Source organism: Anolis sagrei, chromosome 4, assembly GCF_037176765.1.
Source record: "Anolis sagrei isolate rAnoSag1 chromosome 4, rAnoSag1.mat, whole genome shotgun sequence".
Lineage (NCBI taxonomy): Eukaryota > Metazoa > Chordata > Lepidosauria > Squamata > Dactyloidae > Anolis > Anolis sagrei.
Window position 1 is genome coordinate 3,970,414 of NC_090024.1, and position 21,862 is coordinate 3,992,275.

General features: G+C 44.8%; 2 protein-coding genes across 3 annotated transcripts in view; one reads left to right on the top strand and one right to left on the bottom strand.

Annotated features, from left to right (window-relative positions):
• LOC132775175 (probable flap endonuclease 1 homolog) overlaps positions 1 to 2,672 on the bottom strand; it is a 34,376-nt gene extending 31,704 nt beyond the window's left edge. Inside the window, exon 1 of the mRNA XM_060776008.2 lies at positions 2,539 to 2,672. Coding sequence (XP_060631991.2) covers positions 2,539 to 2,620 — 82 coding nt within the window. The 5' untranslated portion in view covers positions 2,621 to 2,672. The remainder of the gene's footprint in view (positions 1 to 2,538) is intronic.
• A 3,210-nt stretch (positions 2,673 to 5,882) lies between these two features.
• On the top strand, positions 5,883 to 10,537 carry TMEM276 (transmembrane protein 276). Of its 2 annotated transcripts, none has more exons than XM_060776006.2 (3): positions 5,883 to 5,999; positions 6,977 to 7,091; positions 9,523 to 10,537. In XM_060776006.2, the coding sequence occupies exons 2-3, from the start codon at positions 7,002 to 7,004 to the stop codon at positions 10,057 to 10,059; spliced, it is 627 nt and encodes a 208-aa protein (XP_060631989.2). In that variant the 5' UTR covers positions 5,883 to 5,999; positions 6,977 to 7,001; the 3' UTR covers positions 10,060 to 10,537. The 2 variants fall into 2 exon arrangements, with proteins under 2 accessions (XP_060631989.2, XP_060631990.2); XM_060776007.2 differs by having other exon boundaries at positions 6,982 to 7,091.
• Positions 10,538 to 21,862: the final 11,325 nt, after the last annotated feature.

A 21,862-nucleotide genomic window follows, 5' to 3' on the forward strand; every position in this document is an offset into this window, starting at 1 on the left:
TTACTGCCTGTTACAGGGAAAACTAGCTGACCCCTAATCCATCTAAAACACAGACATGTGCTTTTCATCTTAAGAACAGACAAGCATCCCGAGCTCTGAAGATCACCTGGGAAGGAATCCCACTGGAGCATTGCAGCGCACCCAAATACCTGGGAGTCACTCTGGACCGTGCTCTGACCTACAAGAAGCACTGCCTGAACATCAAGCAAAAAGTGGGTGCTAGAAACAATCTCATACGAAAGCTGACTGGCACAACCTGGGGATCACAACCAGACACAGTGAAGACATCCGCCCTTGCGCTGTGCTATTCTGCTGCTGAGTACGCATGCCCAGTGTGGAACACATCTCACCACACTAAAACAGTGGATGTGGGTCTTAATGAGACATGCCGCATTATCACGGGGTGTCTGCGCCCCACACCACTGGAGAAATTACACTGCTTAGCTGGTATTGCACCACATGGCATCCGCCGGGAAGTAGCAGCCAATAGTGAAAGGACCAAGGCAGTGACATCTCCAGCTCATCCCTTGTTTGGGAATCAGCCAGCACATCAACGACTCAAATCAAGAAATAGTTTTCTTAGATCTACAGAGACACTCGCTGGAACACCTCAGCAAGCGAGAGTCCAAAAGTGGCAGGCTCAAACCCAGAACCTCAACCAATGGCTGGTACCAAATGAGAGACTCCCCCCTGGGCACACAGAAGACTGGGCGACTTGGAAGGCATTGAACAGACTGCGCTCTGGCACCACGAGATGCAGAGCCAATCTTAAGAAATGGGGCCACCAAGTGGAATCCACGACATGCGAGTGTGGAGAGGAGCAAACCACTGACCACCTGCTGCAATGCAACCTGAGCCCTGCCACATGCACCATGGAGGGCCTTCTTGCAGCAACACCAGAGGCACTCCAAGGGGACAGATACTGGTCAAAGGACATTTAATCAGCTACCAAGTTTGCAAAATTTGTGTTTCTTTTATCTGTTTGTTTGTTTTGTTCTGTTAGAAATGTAATACAACCCAAACAGAGGGTGCCTCCATGCAACAACAGCCAGGCTACCTCTATGGAGATACCTGGACTGAGTGACTTTGCAAACTTCATGGCTACTTAATGCTACCAAGTATCAGTAAACACCTCCCCAACAGAGGGTGCCTCCAGGCAACAACAGCCAGGCTACCTCTATGGAGATACCTGGACTGATTGACTTTGCAAACTTCATGGCTACTTAATGCTACCAAGTATCAGTGAACACCTCCCAAACAGAGGGTGCCTCCAGGCAACAACAGCCAGGCTTCCTCTATGGAGATACCTGGACTGATTGACTTTGCAAACTTCATGGCTACTTAATGCTACCAAGTATCAGTGAACACCTCCCAAACAGAGGGTGCCTCCAGGCAACAACAGCCAGGCTACCTCTATGGAGATACCTGGACTGATTGACTTTGCAAACTTCATGGCTACTTAATGCTACCAAGTATCAGTGAACACCTCCCCAACAGAGGGTGCCTCCAGGCAACAACAGCCAGGCTACCTCTATGGAGATACCTGGACTGATTGACTTTGCAAACTTCATGGCTACTTAATGCTACCAAGTATCAGTGAACACCTCCCCAACAGAGGGTGCCTCCAGGCAACAACAGCCAGGCTACCTCTATGGAGATACCTGGACTGAGTGACTTTGCAAACTTCATGGCTACTTAATGCTACCAAGTATCAGTAAACACCTCCCCAACAGAGGGTGCCTCCAGGCAACAACAGCCAGGCTACCTCTATGGAGATACCTGGACTGATTGACTTTGCAAACTTCATGGCTACTTAATGCTACCAAGTATCAGTGAACACCTCCCAAACAGAGGGTGCCTCCAGGCAACAACAGCCAGGCTACCTCTATGGAGATACCTGGACTGATTGACTTTGCAAACTTCATGGCTACTTAATGCTACCAAGTATCAGTGAACACCTCCCCAACAGAGGGTGCCTCCAGGCAACAACAGCCAGGCTACCTCTATGGAGATACCTGGACTGAGTGACTTTGCAAACTTCATGGCTACTTAATGCTACCAAGTATCAGTGAACACCTCCCAAACAGAGGGTGCCTCCAGGCAACAACAGCCAGGCTACCTCTATGGAGATAACTTCAACTGACTGATTTTGCAAACTTCATGGCTACTCAAGTTGGCTAACTGCAACATCCACTCTTGCTTCAAACAGACAAGGGTTCTTTCTCCCACCTTGGACAGTTCAGATCTATGTCCTACACTCCACTTGCCTCACTGCCAACAGAACCTTTGAAGATGCAGTTAGACACAGATGCAGGCAAAATGTCAGGAGAGAATGCTACTGGAACTGGGCCAGGCAGCCTGGAAAAGACTCACAGCAACCTAATGTAGTTCTGACACCCCTTTAACTGCCTTCAATGCCTTGTCGTTTTGCAAGGTCTTCCTCTTTCTCTGCCTTCCCAAGCCACTGATCCCATTGCATCCTTGAGCCAGGGCATTTAAAGTGCATTAATTCCCCAATGTAGATGCACACTGACTTACCCCGGTATCGTTCCAGCGGGACAGTGCGGACGGCCTCGGGGGCCTCTTCCTCCACCAGTTCGGCCAGTTTGACAATGCCCATGGCTGGCCTCTCTCGACTGGGAGGAGGAAGAGGAAATGGAGGAGGAGCCTGGCCCAGCCCTCCTTCCCTGCCATTGCACAAGACAAGAGTGCCTCTGAGCATGTGCAGAGAGAGCCTTGTGGCTCCTTTAACTGCAAGCACACACTCAGGTCTTTCCCTCCCTCCCTTATTATGCATAGGCAAATATTCCAAAATGCAAAGCATTTGGATGAAGGATGCACCTTGTGCAATTCATTTTGTGCATGAAAACAATGATTTGCATCCTTTGTTTATTTATTTATTATTGGCTTTTGCAATATTTGCATATGCATAATTAGATGCACCCAAAGTCCCCCCCTCTCTCTCTATATATAATATTGCAATTAATTTTGTGCATGAAAACAATGATTTGCATGCCTTGTTTATTTATTATTAGCTTTTGTAATATTTGCATATTCATAATTAAATGCACCTTAATTATATATATATAATATTGCAATTAATTTGGTGCATGAAAACAATGATTTGCATGCCTTGTTTATTTATTATTAGCTTCTGTAATATTTGCATATTCATAATTAGATGCACCTTAATTCTATATATATAATATTGCAATTAATTTAGTGCATGAAAACAATGATTTGCATTCCTTGTTTATTTATTATTAGCTTTTGTAATATGTGCATATGCATAATTAGATGCACATGCACCTAAATTATACACATATATAATATTGCAATTTTGTGCATGAAAACAATGATTTGCATCCTTTGTTTATTTATTTATTATTGGCTTTTGCAATATTTGCATATGCATAATTAGATGCACCCAAATTATATATATATATATATATATATATATATATATAAAATGTAGGGGCAAAAACCAAAAAGATAATCCACAAATCCAAAATCCAAGAGCAGATTGCCCCTTCCCAAGGAGGGCGAGGAAGGACACCACGAAAGTTGAATCTTTAAAACTGCAAAATGCTATTTATTGCGCAGCTGAAGCAATAGTGACAAACATGCATATGGGTATGCAATAAAGGGGTTTGTCCAACCTAAAGTTGGTTGCATTGATTATTTATGACTTTCATTTAAAACAGTTTGATTGGTACATAGAAATCAATCATCTCATTGGTTCCCAAAGACAAATCATTTCATTGGTCTAAGCTAGCTATGCAGTTGTTCATTAGTTGTTTATGATTTTGATTGACATTATAGCACACGTGGGATCCTAACAATGGCACAACTATAATATAACTATGGTCCATTGTTCTCTGACCATGACTGTATCTTATCTGTTAGTCTGTTGCGAACATGGCTTCAGAGCGAATGGGAAACTTGGGGGTTCTATCTAGCAAACAGCTAGCTGGTTTTGTCCGGATATGTTCTTACCCTTGAATAGTAACTTCTTCTTTGGAGCACTGATTTCTCAAACAATCAGCATTTTCTGTGAACAAAGGCCTACTGCAGAAATAGGCCAATATGGCAGTAAATCATGACATATGGGCATAGGGGAAATATATGAAAATTCCCTTTTTAAAACCACGTCTCCTCCAATATATATATATATATATAATATTGCAATTAATTTTGTGCATTAAAACAATTATTTACATCCCTTGTTTATTTATTTATTGTTGGCTTCTGTAATATTGGCATATGCATAATTAGATGCACCCAAATTATATACATAAATAATATTGCAATTCATTTTGTGCATGAATGCAATGATTTGCATCCTTTATTTATTTATTAGCTTTTGTAATATTTGCATATGTATAATTAGATGCACCAAAATCATACACATATATAATATTGCAATTAATTTTGTGCATGAAAACAATGATGTGCATCCTTTGTTTATTTATTTATTATTGGCTTCTGTAATATTGGCATATGCATAATTAGATGCACCCAAATTATATACATAAATAATATTGCAATTCATTTTGTGCATGAAAACAATGATTTGCATCCTTTGTTTATTTATTATTAGCTTTTGTAATATTTGCATATGCATAATTAGTTGCACCCAAATTCTACATATATAATATTGCAATTCATTTTGTGCATGAAAACAATGATTTGCATGCCTTGTTTATTATTAGCTTTTGTAATATTTGCATATGCATAATTAGATGCACCTAAATTATACACATATATAATATTGCAATTTTGTGCATGAAAACAATGATTTGCATCCTTTATTTATTTATTATTGGCTTTTGTCATATTTGCATATGCATAATAAGATGCATCCAAATTCTGTATATATAATATTGCAATTAATTTTGTGCATGAAAACAATGATTTGCATCCTTTATTTATTTATTTATTATTGACTTTTGTAATATTTGCATATATATAATCAGATGCACCCAAATTCTATATATATAAAATATTACAATTAATTTTGTACATGAAAACAATGATTTGCATCCTTTGTTTATTTATTTATTATTGGCTTTTGTAATATTTGCATATGCATAATTAGTTGCACCCAGATTCTATATATGTATAATATTGCAATTAATTTTGTGCATGAAAACAATTATTTGCATCCTTTATTTATTTATTATTGTATTTTGCCATATTTGCGTATGCATAATTAGATGCACCCAGATTCTCTATATGTATAATATTGCAGTTAATTTTGTGCATGAAAACAATGATTTGCATAATAAGATACACCCAAATCATCTATATATAATATTGCAATTTATTTTGTGTATGAAAACAATGATTTGCATCCTTTATTTATTATTGTATTTTGTACGATTTGCATCCATTCTTTCTTTTTTATTGGCTTTTGCAATATTTGCATATGCATAATTAGATGCACCCAAATTCTGTATATATAATATTGCAATTAATTTTGCTTTATGTATTTATCGAGTCAGGAGCAAGCCAAAAAGTTGTATTGCATTTTTTAACAAAGAAACAAACAAACAAAACACAAAGTTTGCAAGCTTGGTAGTTGATTAACTATACCAGAGTATAGAATGTCTCGCTTGGGAACCTGAAGTTTAGGATTTTAGAAGAGCGCTCAAATCCCTTTCCCTCTATAGCCAAGTTACCATTGCGCATGCTCACACTCCCAATAGGGAACCTATAGGCCAGAAAGCCATTCTCTTTCCCCTCTCCTGCCCGGAAAGGCAGTGCGCATGCTCGTTTGCTCTCCCTCACACTCCAAAGCTAACCTGAAGTGTAGAGGCGGCACTCGAATCGCTCACCCTCTAGGGGCCAAAGGGGGGCTTTGCGCCTCCTTGGGCGCTTTCTGCGCATGCGCAAGGAAAGTTTCCTAAAGGAAGGCAAAGGGCATTGCTTTGGAGAGCAGGCTTGATGGGAGTTGTAGTCCTATAGCAACTGGAGAGCCACACACCTCTCAATTAAAGGTACCAATCCAGCTGCAGATGCCCAACCATTGGCTTGGAAGGGACCCCCAAAGGATATCTAGTCTGACCCCCTTCTGCTAGACAGGAAGGCACAATCAAAGCCTTCCTGGCAGATGGCCACCCAGCCTCTGTTTAACCATTGAATTATGTAATTCTAGACTTGGAAGGGACCCCCGAAGGATATCTAGTCTGACCCCCCTTCTGCTAGACAGGAAGGCACAATCAAAGCCCTCCTGACAGATGGCCACCCAGCCTCTGTTTAACCATTGAATTATGTAATTCTAGACTTGGAAGGGACTCCCAAAGGATATCTAGTCTGACCCCCTTCTGCTAGACAGGAAGGCACAATCAAAGCCCTCCTGGCAGATGGCCACCCAGCCTCTGTTTAACCATTGAATTATGTAATTCTAGACTTGGAAGGGACCCCCAAAGGATATCTAGTCTGACCCCCCTTCTGCTAGACAGGAAGGCACAATCAAAGCCCTCCTGGCAGATGGCCACCCAGCCTCTGTTTAACCATTGAATTATGTAATTCTAGACTTGGAAGGGACCCCCAAAGGATAGCTAGTCTGACCCCCCTTCTGCTAGACAGGAAGGCACAATCAAAGCCCTCCTGGCAGATGGCCACCCAGCCTCTGTTTAACCATTGAATTATGTAATTCTATAGGAAGGGACCTTCAAATAATAATAATAATAATAATAATGTGTTCAGATGGATGGAAGCCCTAGCCCAGGTTTGGACCAACTTGGGCCCTCCAGGTGTTTTGGACTACAACTCCCACAATTCCTAACAGCCTATTCCTATCGGCTGTTAGGAATTGTGGGAGTTGCAGTCCAAAACACCTGGAGGGCCCAAGTTGGCCCAAACCTGGGCTCGGGCTTCCTTCCATCCGAACACTATCCTTTCTCTTAATGCATCCTAGAATGGTATTGGCCTTTTCTGCTGCTGCATCACTCTCTCCTGTCTTCCTCCGCAGTGCAGCCTCCCTCCTGTCTGTCCCAATGCCCTCCTGGGCCGAAGAGGGGCTGGGCCTGCTCTCCAACCTCCTGCTGTGTGCCACCTGCTTGAGCTCCGCTTTTGGGACCTTCCAGGTGAGAAAGCCAGGTAGATAGATAGGAAACAGGAGGGCATTTCTACGAGGGTTGAATGAAAAATAATGCCTCTACCTTCGTAACTCCTCAACAGATTCCAGTACCTGTATGTGGCAGGTACTGGCTTGTTCGGTAGACTCTCCTCTACAGTTCCACTTCGGCGGGAAGCCTTAGCATTGAACAGTTGTGTTGTTAAAGTGCGAAGTATGGAACCAGTACTTGTATGGGGCAGGTACTGGCTTGTTCGGTAGACTCTCCTCTACAGTTCCACTTTGGTGGGAAGCCTTATTATTGAATGGTTGTGTTGTTAAAGTGCACAGTATGGAATCCTGCACAGATGGTTGGTCAATGGGACTTAAGCAACATATGCGGCAGGTACTGGCTTGTTCAGGAGACTCTCCTCTACAGTTCCACTTTGGTGGGAAGCCTTAGCATTGAACGGTTGTGTTGTTAAAGTGAAAAGTAATGCCTCCACCTTGGTAACTCCTCAACAGATGGCGATACTGGTATGCGGCAGGTACTGGCTTATTCAGTAGACTCTCCTCTACAGTTCCATTTCGGCGTGAAGCCTTAGGATTGAACGGTTGTGTTGTTAAAGTGAAAAGTAATGCCTCCACCTTGGAACCTCCTCAACATATGGCAGTACTTGTATGGGGCAGGTGCTGGCTTGTTCGGTAGACTCTCCTCTACAGTTCCATTTTGGCGCAAAGCCTTAGCATTGAATGGTTGTGTTGTTAAAGTGCAAAGTATGGAACCCTGCGCAGACGGTCGGTCAATGGGACTTAAGCAACGAATGCGGCAGGTACTGGCTTGTTCAGTAGGCTCTCCTCTACAGTTCCATTTTGGCAGGAAGCCTTAGCATTGAACGGTTGTGTTGTTAAAGTGAAAAGTAATGCCTCCACCTTCAGAACTCCTGAACAGATGGCAGTACTTGTATGGGGCAGGTATTGGCTTGTTCGGTAGACTCTCCTCTACAGTTCCATTTTGTCGATTAATGTGACTTAAGCAACGAATGTGGCAGGTACTGGCTTGTTCAGGAGACTCTCCTCTACAGTTCCATTTCGGTGGGAATCCTTAGCATTGAATGGTTGTGTTGTAAACTTGCGAAGTATGGAACCCTGTGCAGATGATCGGTCAATGGAATTTAACTAACGTATGCGGCAGGTACTGGCTTGTTCAGGAGACTCTCCTCTACAGTTCCATTTTGGCGCAAAGCCTTAGCAGTGAACGGTTGTGTTGTTAAAGTGCAAAGTATGGAACCCTGCGCAGACGGTCGGTCAATGGGACTTAAGCAACGTATGCGGCAGGTACTGGCTTGTTCAGGAGACTCTCCTCTACAGTGAAAAGTAATGCCTCCACCTTGGAACCTCCTCAACATATGGCAGTACTTGTATGGGGCAGGTACTGGCTTGTTCGGTAGACTCTCCTCTACAGTTCCACTTCGGCGGGAAGCCTTAGCATTGAACTGTTGTGTTGTTAAAGTGAAAAGTAATGCCTCCACCTTGGTACCTCCTCAACAGATGGCAGTACTGGTATGTGGCAGGTACTGGCTTGTTCAGTAGACTCTCCTCTACAATTCCACTTTGGGGGAAGCCTTAGCATTGAACGGTTGTGTTGTTAAAGTGAAAAGTATGGAACCCTACGCAGAAGATCAGTCAATAGGACTTAAGCAATGTATGCGGCAGGTACTGGCTTGTTCAGGAGACTCTCCTCTACAGTTCCATTTTGGCAGGAAGCCTTAGCATTGAACAGTTGTGTTGTTAAAATGCGAAGTATGGAACCCTGCGCAGATGATCGGTAAATGGGACTTAAGCAACGAATGCGGCAGGTGCTGGCTTGTTCAGTAGGCTCTCCTCTACAGTTCCATTTCGGCGTGAAGCCTTAGCATTGAACGGTTGTGTTGTTAAAGTGAAAAGTAATGCCTCCACCTTGGTACCTCCTCAACAGATGGCAGTACTGGTATGTGGCAGGTACTGGCTTGTTCAGTAGACTCTCCTCTACAGTTCCATTTTGATGGGAAGCCTTAGCATTGAACGGTTGTGTTGTTAAAGTGAAAAGTAATGCCTCCACCTTTGTACCTCCTCAACAGATGGCAGTATGGGGCAGGTACTGGCTTGTTCGGTAGACTCTCCTCTACAGTTCCATTTTGATGGGAAGCCTTAGCATTGAACGGTTGTGTTGTTAAAGTGCGGAGTATGGAACTCTGCACAGACGGTCGGTCAATGGGACTTAAGCAACGTATGCAGCAGGTACTGGCTTGTTCAGTAGACTCCCCTCTACAGTTAATAATAATAATAATAAACTTTATTTATACCCCGCTACCGTCTCCCCTTTGGGTACTCAGAGCGGCTTACATGAGGCCAAGCCCAAACAACAAACGGGCTGCTTATCCAATGATTGCCTTTTGCTGACCACCCCCTTTGTTTTCCAGATCAGCCGTGGTGCCTCCACCGGCTTTCTTCTCCAGGCGCTGGTGCCGCTGCTGGACCTGGCTGCGCTGGTGCTGCCCGCCTCCTTGGGGCTGTGTTCGGATCCCACGGTGGCCACAGAGGGGTCCTGGGTGGCCACGGTGCTGGGCCTGCCTTTGCTGGCCTTCGGCTTCCACTGGCTTCACGGCGACACCTCGGCAGCCAACGCCATCCTGGGAGGGGCACTCCTTCTGGCCGCAGCTGGGGGCCACTTCTCCGAGGAAGGACAGGCTTTGGCCAGGCACTCCGCCACCGCCATCACCGCCGTCACCATCCTCATCATTTCTGTCTTTACTGGGAACGCTTATGGAGCGACCGGCAGCTTTCTGGTTGGGCTCGCTGGGCTCTTGGAAGGGACTTCGTGGACTATTTGGCCAAAGAAGGATGCCCTTCGCATCATCATGTCCGTCGCCAACCTGGCCTTGCGGAGGGCTTTCCAGACACAGCAGCAGGAACTGGAACGAGGCTGCGGGGGACTGTTTGCTTCTGCGTTGGACTGAGGACTGCGTGTCCTAGAGTTGGAAGGGACTCCAAAGGCCATCTAGACCAACCCCTTTCTGCCGGGCAGGAAGACACAATCCAAGGCCTCTTCTCAAAGACCTCAACCAGCCTCCCAGGCAGCAAAGTATTCCATTGGCCAACAACAATAGCATTTGGAAGTTCCTTCTAATGTTTAGGTGGAATCACTTTTCCTGCCATTTGAATCCATTCCTCTGTGTACTAATTGTTGCATCCTCGAACAGGAACAGGACCCTCTAATCCAGTGGTTCTCAACCTTCCCAATGGCGCGACCCCTTAGTACAGTTCCTAATGTTATGGTGACCCCCAACCATAACATCATTTCTGTTGCTACTTCGCAACTGTAATTGTGCTCCTATTATGAATCGTAATGTAAACATCCGATATGCATGATATATTTGCATTCACTGGACCAAACTGGGCACAAACATCCAATAATACAACCAAATTTGAATACTGGTGGGATTGTAGAGAGGATTGGTTTTTCTCATTTGGGAGTTGTAGTTGCTGGGATTTATAGTTCACCTCCAATCAAAGAGCATTCTGAAATCAACCAAATTTGGAACACAGACCTCCCATGACCAACAGAAAATATGGGAAGGGTTAGCTGGGTATTGACCTTGGGTTTTGGAGTTGTAGTTCACCTACATCCAGAGAACACTGTGGTCTCAAGAAATGATGGATCTGGATTAAACTTGGCACAAATACTCAATATGCCCAAATGTGAATATTGGTAGAGTTTGGAGAAAATAGACTTTGCCATTTGGGAGATGTAGTTGTTGGGATTTATAGTTCACCCACAATGAAATAGCATTCTGAACCCCACCAATGATAGAATTGGACCAAACTTTCCACACAGAACCCCCATGACCAACAGAAAATACTATGTTTTCTGTATTGTCGAAGGCTTCCATGGCAGGAATCACTGGGTTGTTGTAGGTTTTTCCGGGCTATATGGCCATGTTCTGGAGGCAATTTTTCTCCTGACGTTTCGCCTGCATCTATGGCAAGCATCCTCGGAGGTAATGGGGTCTGTTGGAAGTAGGAAAATGGGTTTATATATCTGTGGAATGACCAGAGTGAGACAAAGGACTTTTTTCTGCTGGAGCTAGCTGTGAATGTTTCAGCTGATCACCTTGATTAGCATTCAATGGCTTGGAAGGGCCTGGGGGGAATCTTTTGTTGAGATTCAGCAACGTTCAGCAAAGGACAAGAGGGATCCTCTCACTTCTGCAGGAGTCTACCGTGTACCATACAGCTGTGGACAAGTCTACAGAGGGACCACCCAACGCAGCAGCATTGCCCAAACACAAATCAAGGAACAGGAAAGGCACTGCAGACTAAGTCAACCAGAGAAGTCAGCCATAGCAGAGCACCTGATGAACCAACCTGGACGCAGCATATTATTTGAGAACACAGAAATGCTGGACCACTCTCACAACCACCATGTCAGGCTCCACAGAGAAGCCATTGAAATCCACAAGAAGCATGTGGACAATTTCAACAGAAAGGAAGAAACCATGAATATGAACAAAATCTGGCTACCAGTATTAAAACTCAAAAATTGCAACAGCAAAACAACAGAGGGGAAACAAACAGGCACATAAAATCACTCTCAACAAAAGATTCCCCCCAGGCACTTCCAAGCCATTGAATGCTAATCAAGGTGATCAGCAGAAACATTCACAGCTAGCCCCAGCAGACAAAAGTCCTTTGTCTCACCCTGGTCATTCCATAGATATATAAACCCATTTTTCCTACTTCCAACAGACCTCACTACCTCTGAGGATGCTTGCCATAGATGCAGGCGAAACGTCAGGAGAAAAATTGCCTCCAGAACATGGCCATATAGCCTGGAAAAACCTACAACAACCCAACTATGTTTTCTGATGGCCTCTGACACCCCCTTGCGACCCCACTAGGTTGAGCGAGAAACATTGCTCTAATCATTAATTACACCGCACCTTGATTGAAGAGTCCTTTTTATTTGTAGAATAACTGGAGCCAATAAAAGAGATGGTTATAGAAATAAATAGAGGTCCAAAAGCAAAAAAAAAGCCAAATAAAGCAGTAACATAAGCAGTGTCCAAACAAAGGAATCATAACAATGTCCCAAAGCTTCCAGAAATGATCCAAATGCAATGAATAGCCAAAAAGCCCTTAGAGTAAAACCAGGAACAGACTAGCCACTGCTAATCCACTTGAAAAGCCGTGAATGCTTAGAGACGAGGTCACATGAAACAGGAATATCCAGGAGACTTGAGCTAGATTCCAAACGATGCCTGGTCTAAAGAACATTCTCTAAGAGCTCAATTTAAGTCCCAAAAACTGGTTCCTACTCCCCGCAGTTTTTGCCGAATTCTTTCTGACCTGCGTAAACATTGGGCCTCTCAGCGGTTCTGGCTGATTTCCAGACGGTGACTGGTCTCATCTCTCTCCTCATTAGCTGCAGCAGGTGTGAAACTATCTTGCAAACTCGAGCCTGGAGAAGGGAGTGAACTTTCTTCCCTGGCTGTGACAGGAACTTTCTCATGAGAACTTAGCCTTTCACCTAACTCCTGTCTGCAGTAACCTTATTATCTGAAGTGTCTCCATTTTGCACCTCATCCTCATTGATCACATCAGGTTCACTACCCAAGTCAGACCCAGAAACATTAGAAGGGGGAAACATAATCACAGATTCAGGATCAAACACAGGCTGAGTCCCAACAGTAATCTCTAGAGAATCAGAAAACTATTTTATTATTTATTTGATGCATTTATTAACCGCCATTCTCAGCCCATTAGGGCGACTCATGGCGGTGTACAAATACATATAAAAGACAATTTACAAAAGAAACCAATTACAACAACATATAGACAAAACAACAATTACAGACAACATTAAAAATCCGCTTCGTCTCTTAGTAGAATCATACCAGTCTCATATTCCTTGTTCCATTCCGATATTCTTTACCACATTATTGCACTTAATTAAATGCCCTCTCGAACAGCCATGTCTTAAGGCTTTTTCGGAAGGACATGAGGGAGGGCGCCTGTCTGATGTCTGCAGGGAGAGTGTTCCACAGCCGGGAGGCCACCACCGAGAAGGCCCTCTCCCTCGTCCCCGCCAGCTGTGCCTGTGAGGCAGGCGGGATCGAGAGAAGGGCCTCCCCAGACGATCTCAAGGTCCTCGTGGGCTCGTAGGCCAAGATGCGGTCAGAAAGGTATTTTGGGCCGGAACCGTTTAGGGCTTTGTAGGCCAAAACCAGCACCTTGAATTGGGTCCGGTAGCAAATCGGCAGCCAGTGGAGCTGGGACAACAAGGGCGTTGTGTGCTCCCTGCTACCCGCTCCAGTTAGTAACATGGCTGCCGCGCGCTGAACCAGCTGCAGTTTCCGGGCCGTCTTCAAGGGCAGCCCCACGTAGAGAGCGTTGCAGTAGTCAAGGCGGGATGTGACCAGAGCGTGTACCACCGTGGCCAAGTCAGACTTCCCGAGATACGGGCGCAGCTGGCGCACGAGCCTGAGCTGTGCAAATGCTCCCCTGGTCACCGCTGAAACCTGGGGGTCCAGGCTCAGCGATGAGTCCAGGGTCACACCCAAGCTGCGACCTGCGCCTTCAAGGGGAGTGCGACCCCGTCCAGCACAGGCTGTAACCCTATGCCCTGTTCGGCCTTGCGACTGACCAGGAGTACCTCTGTCTTGTCTGGATTTAATTTCAGTTTGTTCGCCCTCATCCAGACCATTACAGCGGCCAGGCACCGGTTCAGGACCTGGACAGCCTCCTTAGTAGCAGGTGGGAAGGAGTGACAGAGTTGGACATCATCTGCGTACAGATGACACCGCACCCCGAAACTCCGGATGATCTCACCCAGCGGCTTCATGTAGATGTTAAACAGCATGGGGGACAGTATGGAACCCTGTGGCACCCCACAAGTCAAAGGCTGTGGTGCGGAACAGGAGTCCCCCAATAACACCTTCTGGGTGCGGCCCTCCAGGAATGACTGGAGCCACCGCAAAGCAATGCCTCCAAGGTCCATTCCCGCAAGGCGCCCCAGAAGGATACCGTGGTCGACGGTATCGAAGGCCGCTGAGAGGTCCAGGAGCACCAACAGGGACACACTCCCCCTGTCGAGCTCCCGGCGCAGATCATCCACTAAGGCGACCAAGACCGTTTCGGTACCATGTCCCGGTCTGAAACCAGACTGTGCCGGATCCAGATAATCCGTGTCTCTCAAGAATACCTGGAGTTGTGAGGCCACCACGCTTTCCATGACTTTGCCCAAGAAGGGGAGATTGGAAACAGGCCGAAAGTTGTCCAATTTAGTGGGGTCCAGTGATGGTTTCTTCAACAGCGGCTTTATAATAGCCTGTTTTAGGCTATTATAACTTGTCTCTTCCTACTCAATGGGACCTCCTTTCAGATACTTAACCATGGCTCCCATGCCCCCTTCTCTCAGCCTTCTCTCCTCCAAGCTTGATATCTCCAGCTCCGTCAGCCATCCCTCAAAGGGATTCATAGTCTGGACACCTTTCAGTTTCTCCATCTCCATATCCTGGATTGCTTTGCCCAGAACTGGACACAAGGTTATTATTCCAGGTGTGGTCTGACCAAAGACAAAAAGAGTGAGATCACGTTGATCTATACACCATACTGCTGTTGATTCAGTCTGAAATCACATTGGCTTTTTTAGCTGCTGCATCACCCTCTTTGTCTTCCTTTGCACAATCCAAGCCTTCCCAACAGATGGCCATCTAGCTTCTCCTTAAAGACCTCCAGAGAAGGTCACTCCTAGCCAGCAGCAGTATATCCCAGTGTAAATTCTTCCTAATATTCAAATGTATTAATTCACCATTGTAGATGCACCCACGGATTGCTCTTTTGCATTATTATAATTATTATCATTATTATTATTATTATTAGAAACACAACAAGATGAGTCCACAGCAGACACTCTGCTGGCTGTTGTACTGGATCACACGTCGGACCCTTCCCAAGTGTCTAGGACTGTGTGATGTATCGGTGAATAATGCCTGCAGATCCCAATAAGGTGGCGTTCTGATGGAAATTTTGTCAGCACCGGTTGTGTTTAAGTGCAGGCCAAGGTCTTTAGGCACTGCACCCAGTGTGCCAATCACCACTGGGACCACCTTTACTGGCTTGTGCCAGAGTCTTTGCAGTTCAAACTTTAAATCCTCATATCGTGTCAGCTGATGACAACATCGTCTGTGCGCTTTCAGAAAACGACCTACAAGCCACTTTAAACACCTTAGTGGAAGCATACGAGAGGCACAAACTATGTTGACTTGGTTGAGGCTTGATGAGATACTCATTGGAAAACTAGAGCAAAATGTTCTGTTCTTGGTTTGAAAGTGTTATTTCCTGTTTAATTCTTTAGCACTTACTTTGAAAGTAGTTGTTCTCCTTCAGAATCTTCATTTTTGTGCCACAAATTATGTTGTTGCTGTTGTTATACAGGGTTAGTCAAAATGCATAGGCCAATAAGCCATTCAATTGAATGGCTTATTGGCCTATGCATTTTGACTAACCCTGTATTTATTTATACCCCACTTTATCTCCCCAAAGGGGACTCAAAGCAGCTTGCCATGAAAGCATTAGCACAGAATTTAAAATAATATACAAAAATTAAAACAGAATGAAACACAAACAGCACTAAAAAAAATTGGATGAATTGGTTGAGACTCAATGAGGACGTTCATTGAAAAGCTATCACAAAACGTGCTGCAGGATGTCCCTCCCTCTTGCAAAAACAAAGTTTGTGCAGTTTGATAAACTTTTCCCAATGGTTTTTATGATAGAACCAATTAGGAAATGGCATTGATAACCCAGGCACAAAAATCATAGTGTTGCATAGTGGTTTCTCCAAAACACTGCTGGGTTGCACGACTGGTTCGGCTTGTCCTGCCCATTCTCCTCCACTCCGTCACCTCAAGGGCCCTTGAGTGGACTTTCGAGTCTGGCATTGCTTTGCTCTCAAATTTGAACGATTGAGAGTTTGAAAGGGAGGCCAGAATCAAGGCTGGCACTTCCTTCCAAGCCTGATTAGGGCTGAATATTGGAAGGCTAGGGCTCTGCACGCAAACAAGCTGTTGGGGTTCAGCCTGAGTTTGAACCTGATTCTCTGAGTATGTACCTCCTGATGCTAATGAAAATATATTTACTGATGCTAATGAAAATGTACTTCCTGATGCTAATGAAAATGTACTTCTTGATGTCAATGATCCTGAAATTAGTGAGGAAGAAACTTCTGTAGATTTGGAAAATGAAAGTACCAGTGTTCATGAGAATGTTTCAGAGGGAAGCCATGACCTTTCACTCCCTTCTGCACCTGGGAACCTTAATGAGAATAGAAGGGGCCAGATCTGGCAAGACAGGAGTCAATCACTCAGCTTGCGAAGGTCTTCCAGCTTAAAAGAAATACAAACAACGGCTTCAAAGCATGGAGGCGTATCACGAAACCAATTCCTCGGCTTTAAGCGCCTTCCGCCGGGCTGACTTTCTCAGTTCAGGCATCGTTTTAGATTGATGAAGACCTTGGCAGTTCTCCCGGTTCCTCTGGCCATCGTCTTGAGAGATTTCTAGGACACCAACTACGGTTAGTTGATTGCTAACAGGTTCCAGTGTTTTACAGTGTGGCTTTGGGTTTTGATCTTGTCCATGGACATTCATGTTTGCTGATTTTTCTGTGGCTTTTGACTTTGCATTTTTCCTTTATTTTGTAACCATTTTTCATCAATAAAAAAAGGATTGTTTTTTCCCAGTCAAGTGTGGTGGATGGTTATCTTAGGGCCTCGTTTCCTGCTCTGGGTTGCAACACAAGCCAGTAAAATATCATGGTGGAACAAGCTTTGGTGGTGGTCTTCCACAATCATTCGCATGTTTGTATACGTTCAATGGTTCTGATAATAATAATAATAATAATAATAATAATGTTTATGTGAAGCTACATTCAGTCCCCTTCGGGGGAGTTAAAGCAAGAAAACAATATATAATAATAATAATAATAATAATAATAACAATTATTATTATTATTATTATTATTATTATTATTATTATTATTCTGGCAGCCCAAGAACAAGACATTAGAATAAAAGCCATCAAAGCCAGAACTGAAACGTCGACGACAGATCCCAAATGTACACTCTGCAAGGAAGCAGATGAAACCATAGATCCCATCCTCAGCTGCTGCAAGAAGATCGGCAGACAGACTGCAAGCAGAGGCACAACACCCTTGCTCAGGTGATTAATTGGAACTTGAATAAATACCATCAAAGCTGGAATTGAAAAATCGACGACAGATCCCAAGTGTAGACTCTGCAAGGAAGCAGATGAAACAATAGATCCCATCCTCAGCTGCTGCAAGAAGATCGCGCAGACAGACTACAAGCAGAGGCATAACACCCTTGCTCAGATGATTCATTGGAACTTGTGCCACAAACACCATCTGCCTGCAACAAAGAACTGGTGGGATCACAAGCAGGAAAAAGTTACAGAGAATGAACACGCCAAACTCCTCTGGGACTTCTGGATTCAGACAGACAGAGTTTGGGAGCACAAGACTCACGATTGTGTTAAAAGACCAGGTATGGATGGTCAGTGTTGCAATCCCAGGTGACAGCAGGATTGAAGAGAAACAACTGGAAAAGCTGACACGATATGAGGACTTAAAGATCGAACTGCAAAGACTCTGGCACAAGCCAGTCAAGGTGGACCCAGTGGTGTTAGCTGGCCCTGATAGTTTCCTGTCTGGAATTCTCCTGGTTTTTTCTTTTTAGTGTTGCTCTTTATTTACTGTCCTGTAAAAATAAGGACATTATTTTATGTTAATCTGTTATTATTATGTTATATTCGACCCACAGCACCCCCTGAATTTAAAACCACAGCATCCTCATGTTGCTGAACGAAAGCAACATGTGAGCTATGTTTACATATTTGGAAGGAAGTCCCATTAAGGAGGAGAAGGAAAGAGGAGAAGCTTGTTTACAGACTAGGGCTTAATGCAGCCATGGATTCAACTATCAGGAAATGTAGAATTGGAGTTTGCTTTTCTGGAGGTTTTTAAGCAAAGGCTGGATGGCTATCTGTTTGGAGGGCTTGGACGGTGCCTTCCTGCCTGGCCAATGGGGGCTGGACTAGATGGCCTTTGGGAGTCCCTTCGAATTCCAGGATTCTAGGCTTGGTGCCAGCTTTCCTCGTCCGGCTGCCGGCGTGAAGCCTCTTCTGATGTCCCTGAAGGAGATCAGATGGGTGCTTGGGTTCCCCGCCTTCTCCATTAGCCGCCTTGCAGTGTGACTTTCATGTGACTCCGGGATGCAGAAAGGCTCAGGAAACATCTGTCCAGGGATTCCTTGGAAAGCCCTTTGACGCCACTGGTGTGAGGTACAGAAGCGGACGCCTCGGTTTTTGGGTTTGGCTCCTGAAACAGGGCCCTTGGGTGCCAAAACATCCTCTCCCAAGGCAAAAGGGTGCATCTGCACTGGAGAACTGATGCAGTTCAGGACCACTGGGAGTTGTAGCTGTGCAAGGTCCTTAGCTTTTGATGCAGTACAGCACCACTGTAATTGCTATGGAACGCTGGGAGTTGATGTGCAAGGTCTTTAGTTTTCTCTTCCAAAGGGTGCTAGGGCCTCACCAAACTACAAATCCCATCACTCCATCACATTGAGGCATGCCCCTTAGAGTGGTATTGGGCTGCATTTCCATCTAGCTGCTTTGAGTCTCCTTGTAGATAATAATAATAATAATAATAATAATTATTATTATTATTATTATTATTATTATCCTCACTACCCCTGAGGATGCTTGCCATAGATGCAGGCGAAACGTCAGGAAAAAATGCCTCTAGAACATGGCCATATAGCCCAAAAAAAACCCTACAACAACCCTATTATTCTGTGCTTTAATTGCTATGACTATGCTATAGGATCTTTGGATTTGTAGTACATACTTAGGCGATCCCTCATTGTCTGAGTAGGATAGTCTTCCAGGATCAGTGCACTGGTGGGTCCGTGGGGGCCGATCCTGGAAGACTATCCTACTCAGCCAACGAGGGATCGTCTAAATAATTAAGTAAGTAATATGTGCTTTTATGGTATGGTATGTCGCGTCCAGCCTCAACCTGTACGAAGAGGTCAGTATTATTACAATATGTATCCACATTTGAAAAGGTTTCCGTTCCTGGTTTGAAAGTCTTATTTCCTGTTTAACTGTGTAGCCCTTACTTTGAAAGGAGTTGCTCTACTCCAGAAACTTTGTGGTTTTTGTGTGTGGCATGAACTATGTTGAATTGGTCGAAGCTCAACGAGACATCTATTGATAAACTATAGCAAAATCTATATAAATTTCTCATGCCAGTAAGGTAATGCTCAAGATCCTGCAAGGAAGACTCCAGCAATACATGGAGCAAGAGTTGCCAGATGTTCAAGCTGGGTTTAGAAAAGGCAGAGGAACGAGAGACCAGATTGCCAATATCCGGATGCTGGAGAATGGAGAAAGGCAGGGAGTTTCAGAAAAACATCCATTTCTGCTTCATTGACTATTCTAAAGCCTTTGACTGTGTGGATCATAATAAATTGTGGCAAGTTCTGGGTGGGATGGGCAGCCCAAGCCCCCTTCCCTCTCTCCTGAGGAATCTGTACAAGGACCAAGGAGCAACAGTCAGGACTGACCACGAAACAGGAGACGGGTTCAAGATTGGGAAAGGCGTCCGGCAAGGCTGCATCCTCTCACCCAACCTTTTTAACTTGTATGCAGAACACATCATGCGAGGATGTGCGGGGCTTGAGGAATGCAAAGCTGGGGTGAAAATGGCTGTAAGAAACATTAACAACCTCAGATATGCAGATGACACTACTCTGATGGCCGAAAGCGAGGAGGAGCTGAGGAGCCTTCTAATCAAGGTGAAAGGAGAAAGCGCAAAAGCCGGGTTGCAGCTAAACGTCAAAAAAACCAAGATTATGGCAACAAGAATGATTGACAACTGGGAAATAGAGGGAGAAAATGTGGAGGCCGTGACAGACTTTGTATTTCTAGGCGCAAAGATGACTGCAGACGCAGACTGTGGCCAGGAAATCAGAAGACGCTTCCTTCTTGGGAGGAGAGCAAGGTCCAGTCTCGATAGGATAGTCAAGAGTAGAGACATCAGACTGGCAACCAAGATCCATTGCCTAGTCAAAGCCATGGTCTTCCCTGTAGTCACCTACGGATGTGAGAGCTGGACCTTCGGGAAGGCTGAGCGAAGGAAGATCGATGCTTTTGAGCTGTGGTGTTGGAGGAAAGTGCTGAGAGTGCCTTGGACTGCGAGAAGATCCAACCAGTCCATCCTCCAGGAAATAAAGCCCGGCTGCTCACTGGAGGGAAGGAGACTAGAGACAAAGTTGAAGTCCTTTGAATGCCACATCATGAGGAGACAGCAAAGCCTAGAGAAGACAATGATGCTGGGGAAAGTGGAAGGCAAAAGGAAGAGGGGCCGACCAAGGGCAAGATGGATGGATGGCATCCTTGAAGGGACTGGACTGACCTTGAGGGAGCTGGGGGTGGTGACGGCCGACAGGGAGCTCTGGCGTGGGCTGGTCCATGAGGTCACGAAGAGTCGGAGACGACTGAACGAATGAACAACAATCCTGGAAACAGGGGCGGGCCCAAAGAGCTACTCTTTGGCCAATTATTGCAAAGGGCCTGAAAACTGGCTTTCCTGCCTCTGGCTGCTAACTTTTTAGGCCTTTGCAGAGGCTGCAGAGGCCTAGGCGAAAGGCAAGGGGCAACCAATTTAAGCAACCCAAAAAGACAATAAACCCAGTCTCCTGGGAGATGGAACAAGCAGGATATATTCCTTGCCGCCCTACATGAGAGCCATGAGTGACTGAGGGCCTTTTACTCTCGCTCTTAAGACCTGGCTTTTGACTAGAGCATTCGATCTCTGTTGATTTTTAATTTTTGTATGTATGTATTTTATCTTTTGTAATTTAGCTGTAAATCGCCTGGAGCATTCTCGGATGGAGGGCGATTAATAAGTTATTAAATGATGTTGTTGTTGTTGTTGATGATGATGATGATGATGATGATGATATAAATAAACATAAACATCACCACCATCATCCCTCATTCCATAGCATAGCATCATCATCATCAAGCTGATTTGAGTCTCCTTTGTGGAAAAAGCAGGACATAAATAAACAGAACCATCACCATCATCATACCTGATTCTATAGCATAGTGTTGTTGTTGTTGTTAAGTGTCTTTAAGTCTCCTTTGGCCATATAGCCCGAAAAATCTGCAACAACCCAGGGTATTTTATTTACTTATTTATTTATTTATTTATTGTGTAAACTTATATGCGGCCACTCCCCTGGGGCTCGGAGTGGCTTACAAGAATAGGTAAAATCTAACACAATTTAAAAGCAATTTAAAACAATTTAAAAACAACACTATCAAACATTAAAAGCTTGTCGAAACAGGTATGTCTTACATGCCCTGCGGAAAGCAAGGCACGGACTTCAGGTGGCAGAGTATTCCAGAGTGATGGTGCCACTGCTGTAAAGGCTCTGCGCCTGGTTGCTGTTAGACGCAAGGTCTTGACACTGGGAATTTCCAATAGATCTCAGTCCTCAGAATGGAGGGATCTCTGGGGTTGGTAGGGGGTGAGGCGGTCCCTCAGGTACATTGTCCCCAGACCATGCAAGGCCTTAAAGGTGAGTAGCATCACTTTGGAAAGTGATCCAGTGCTCAATTGGTGACCAATGCAGCTGGAGTAAGATTGGGGTGATGTGGCATCTCATCGGA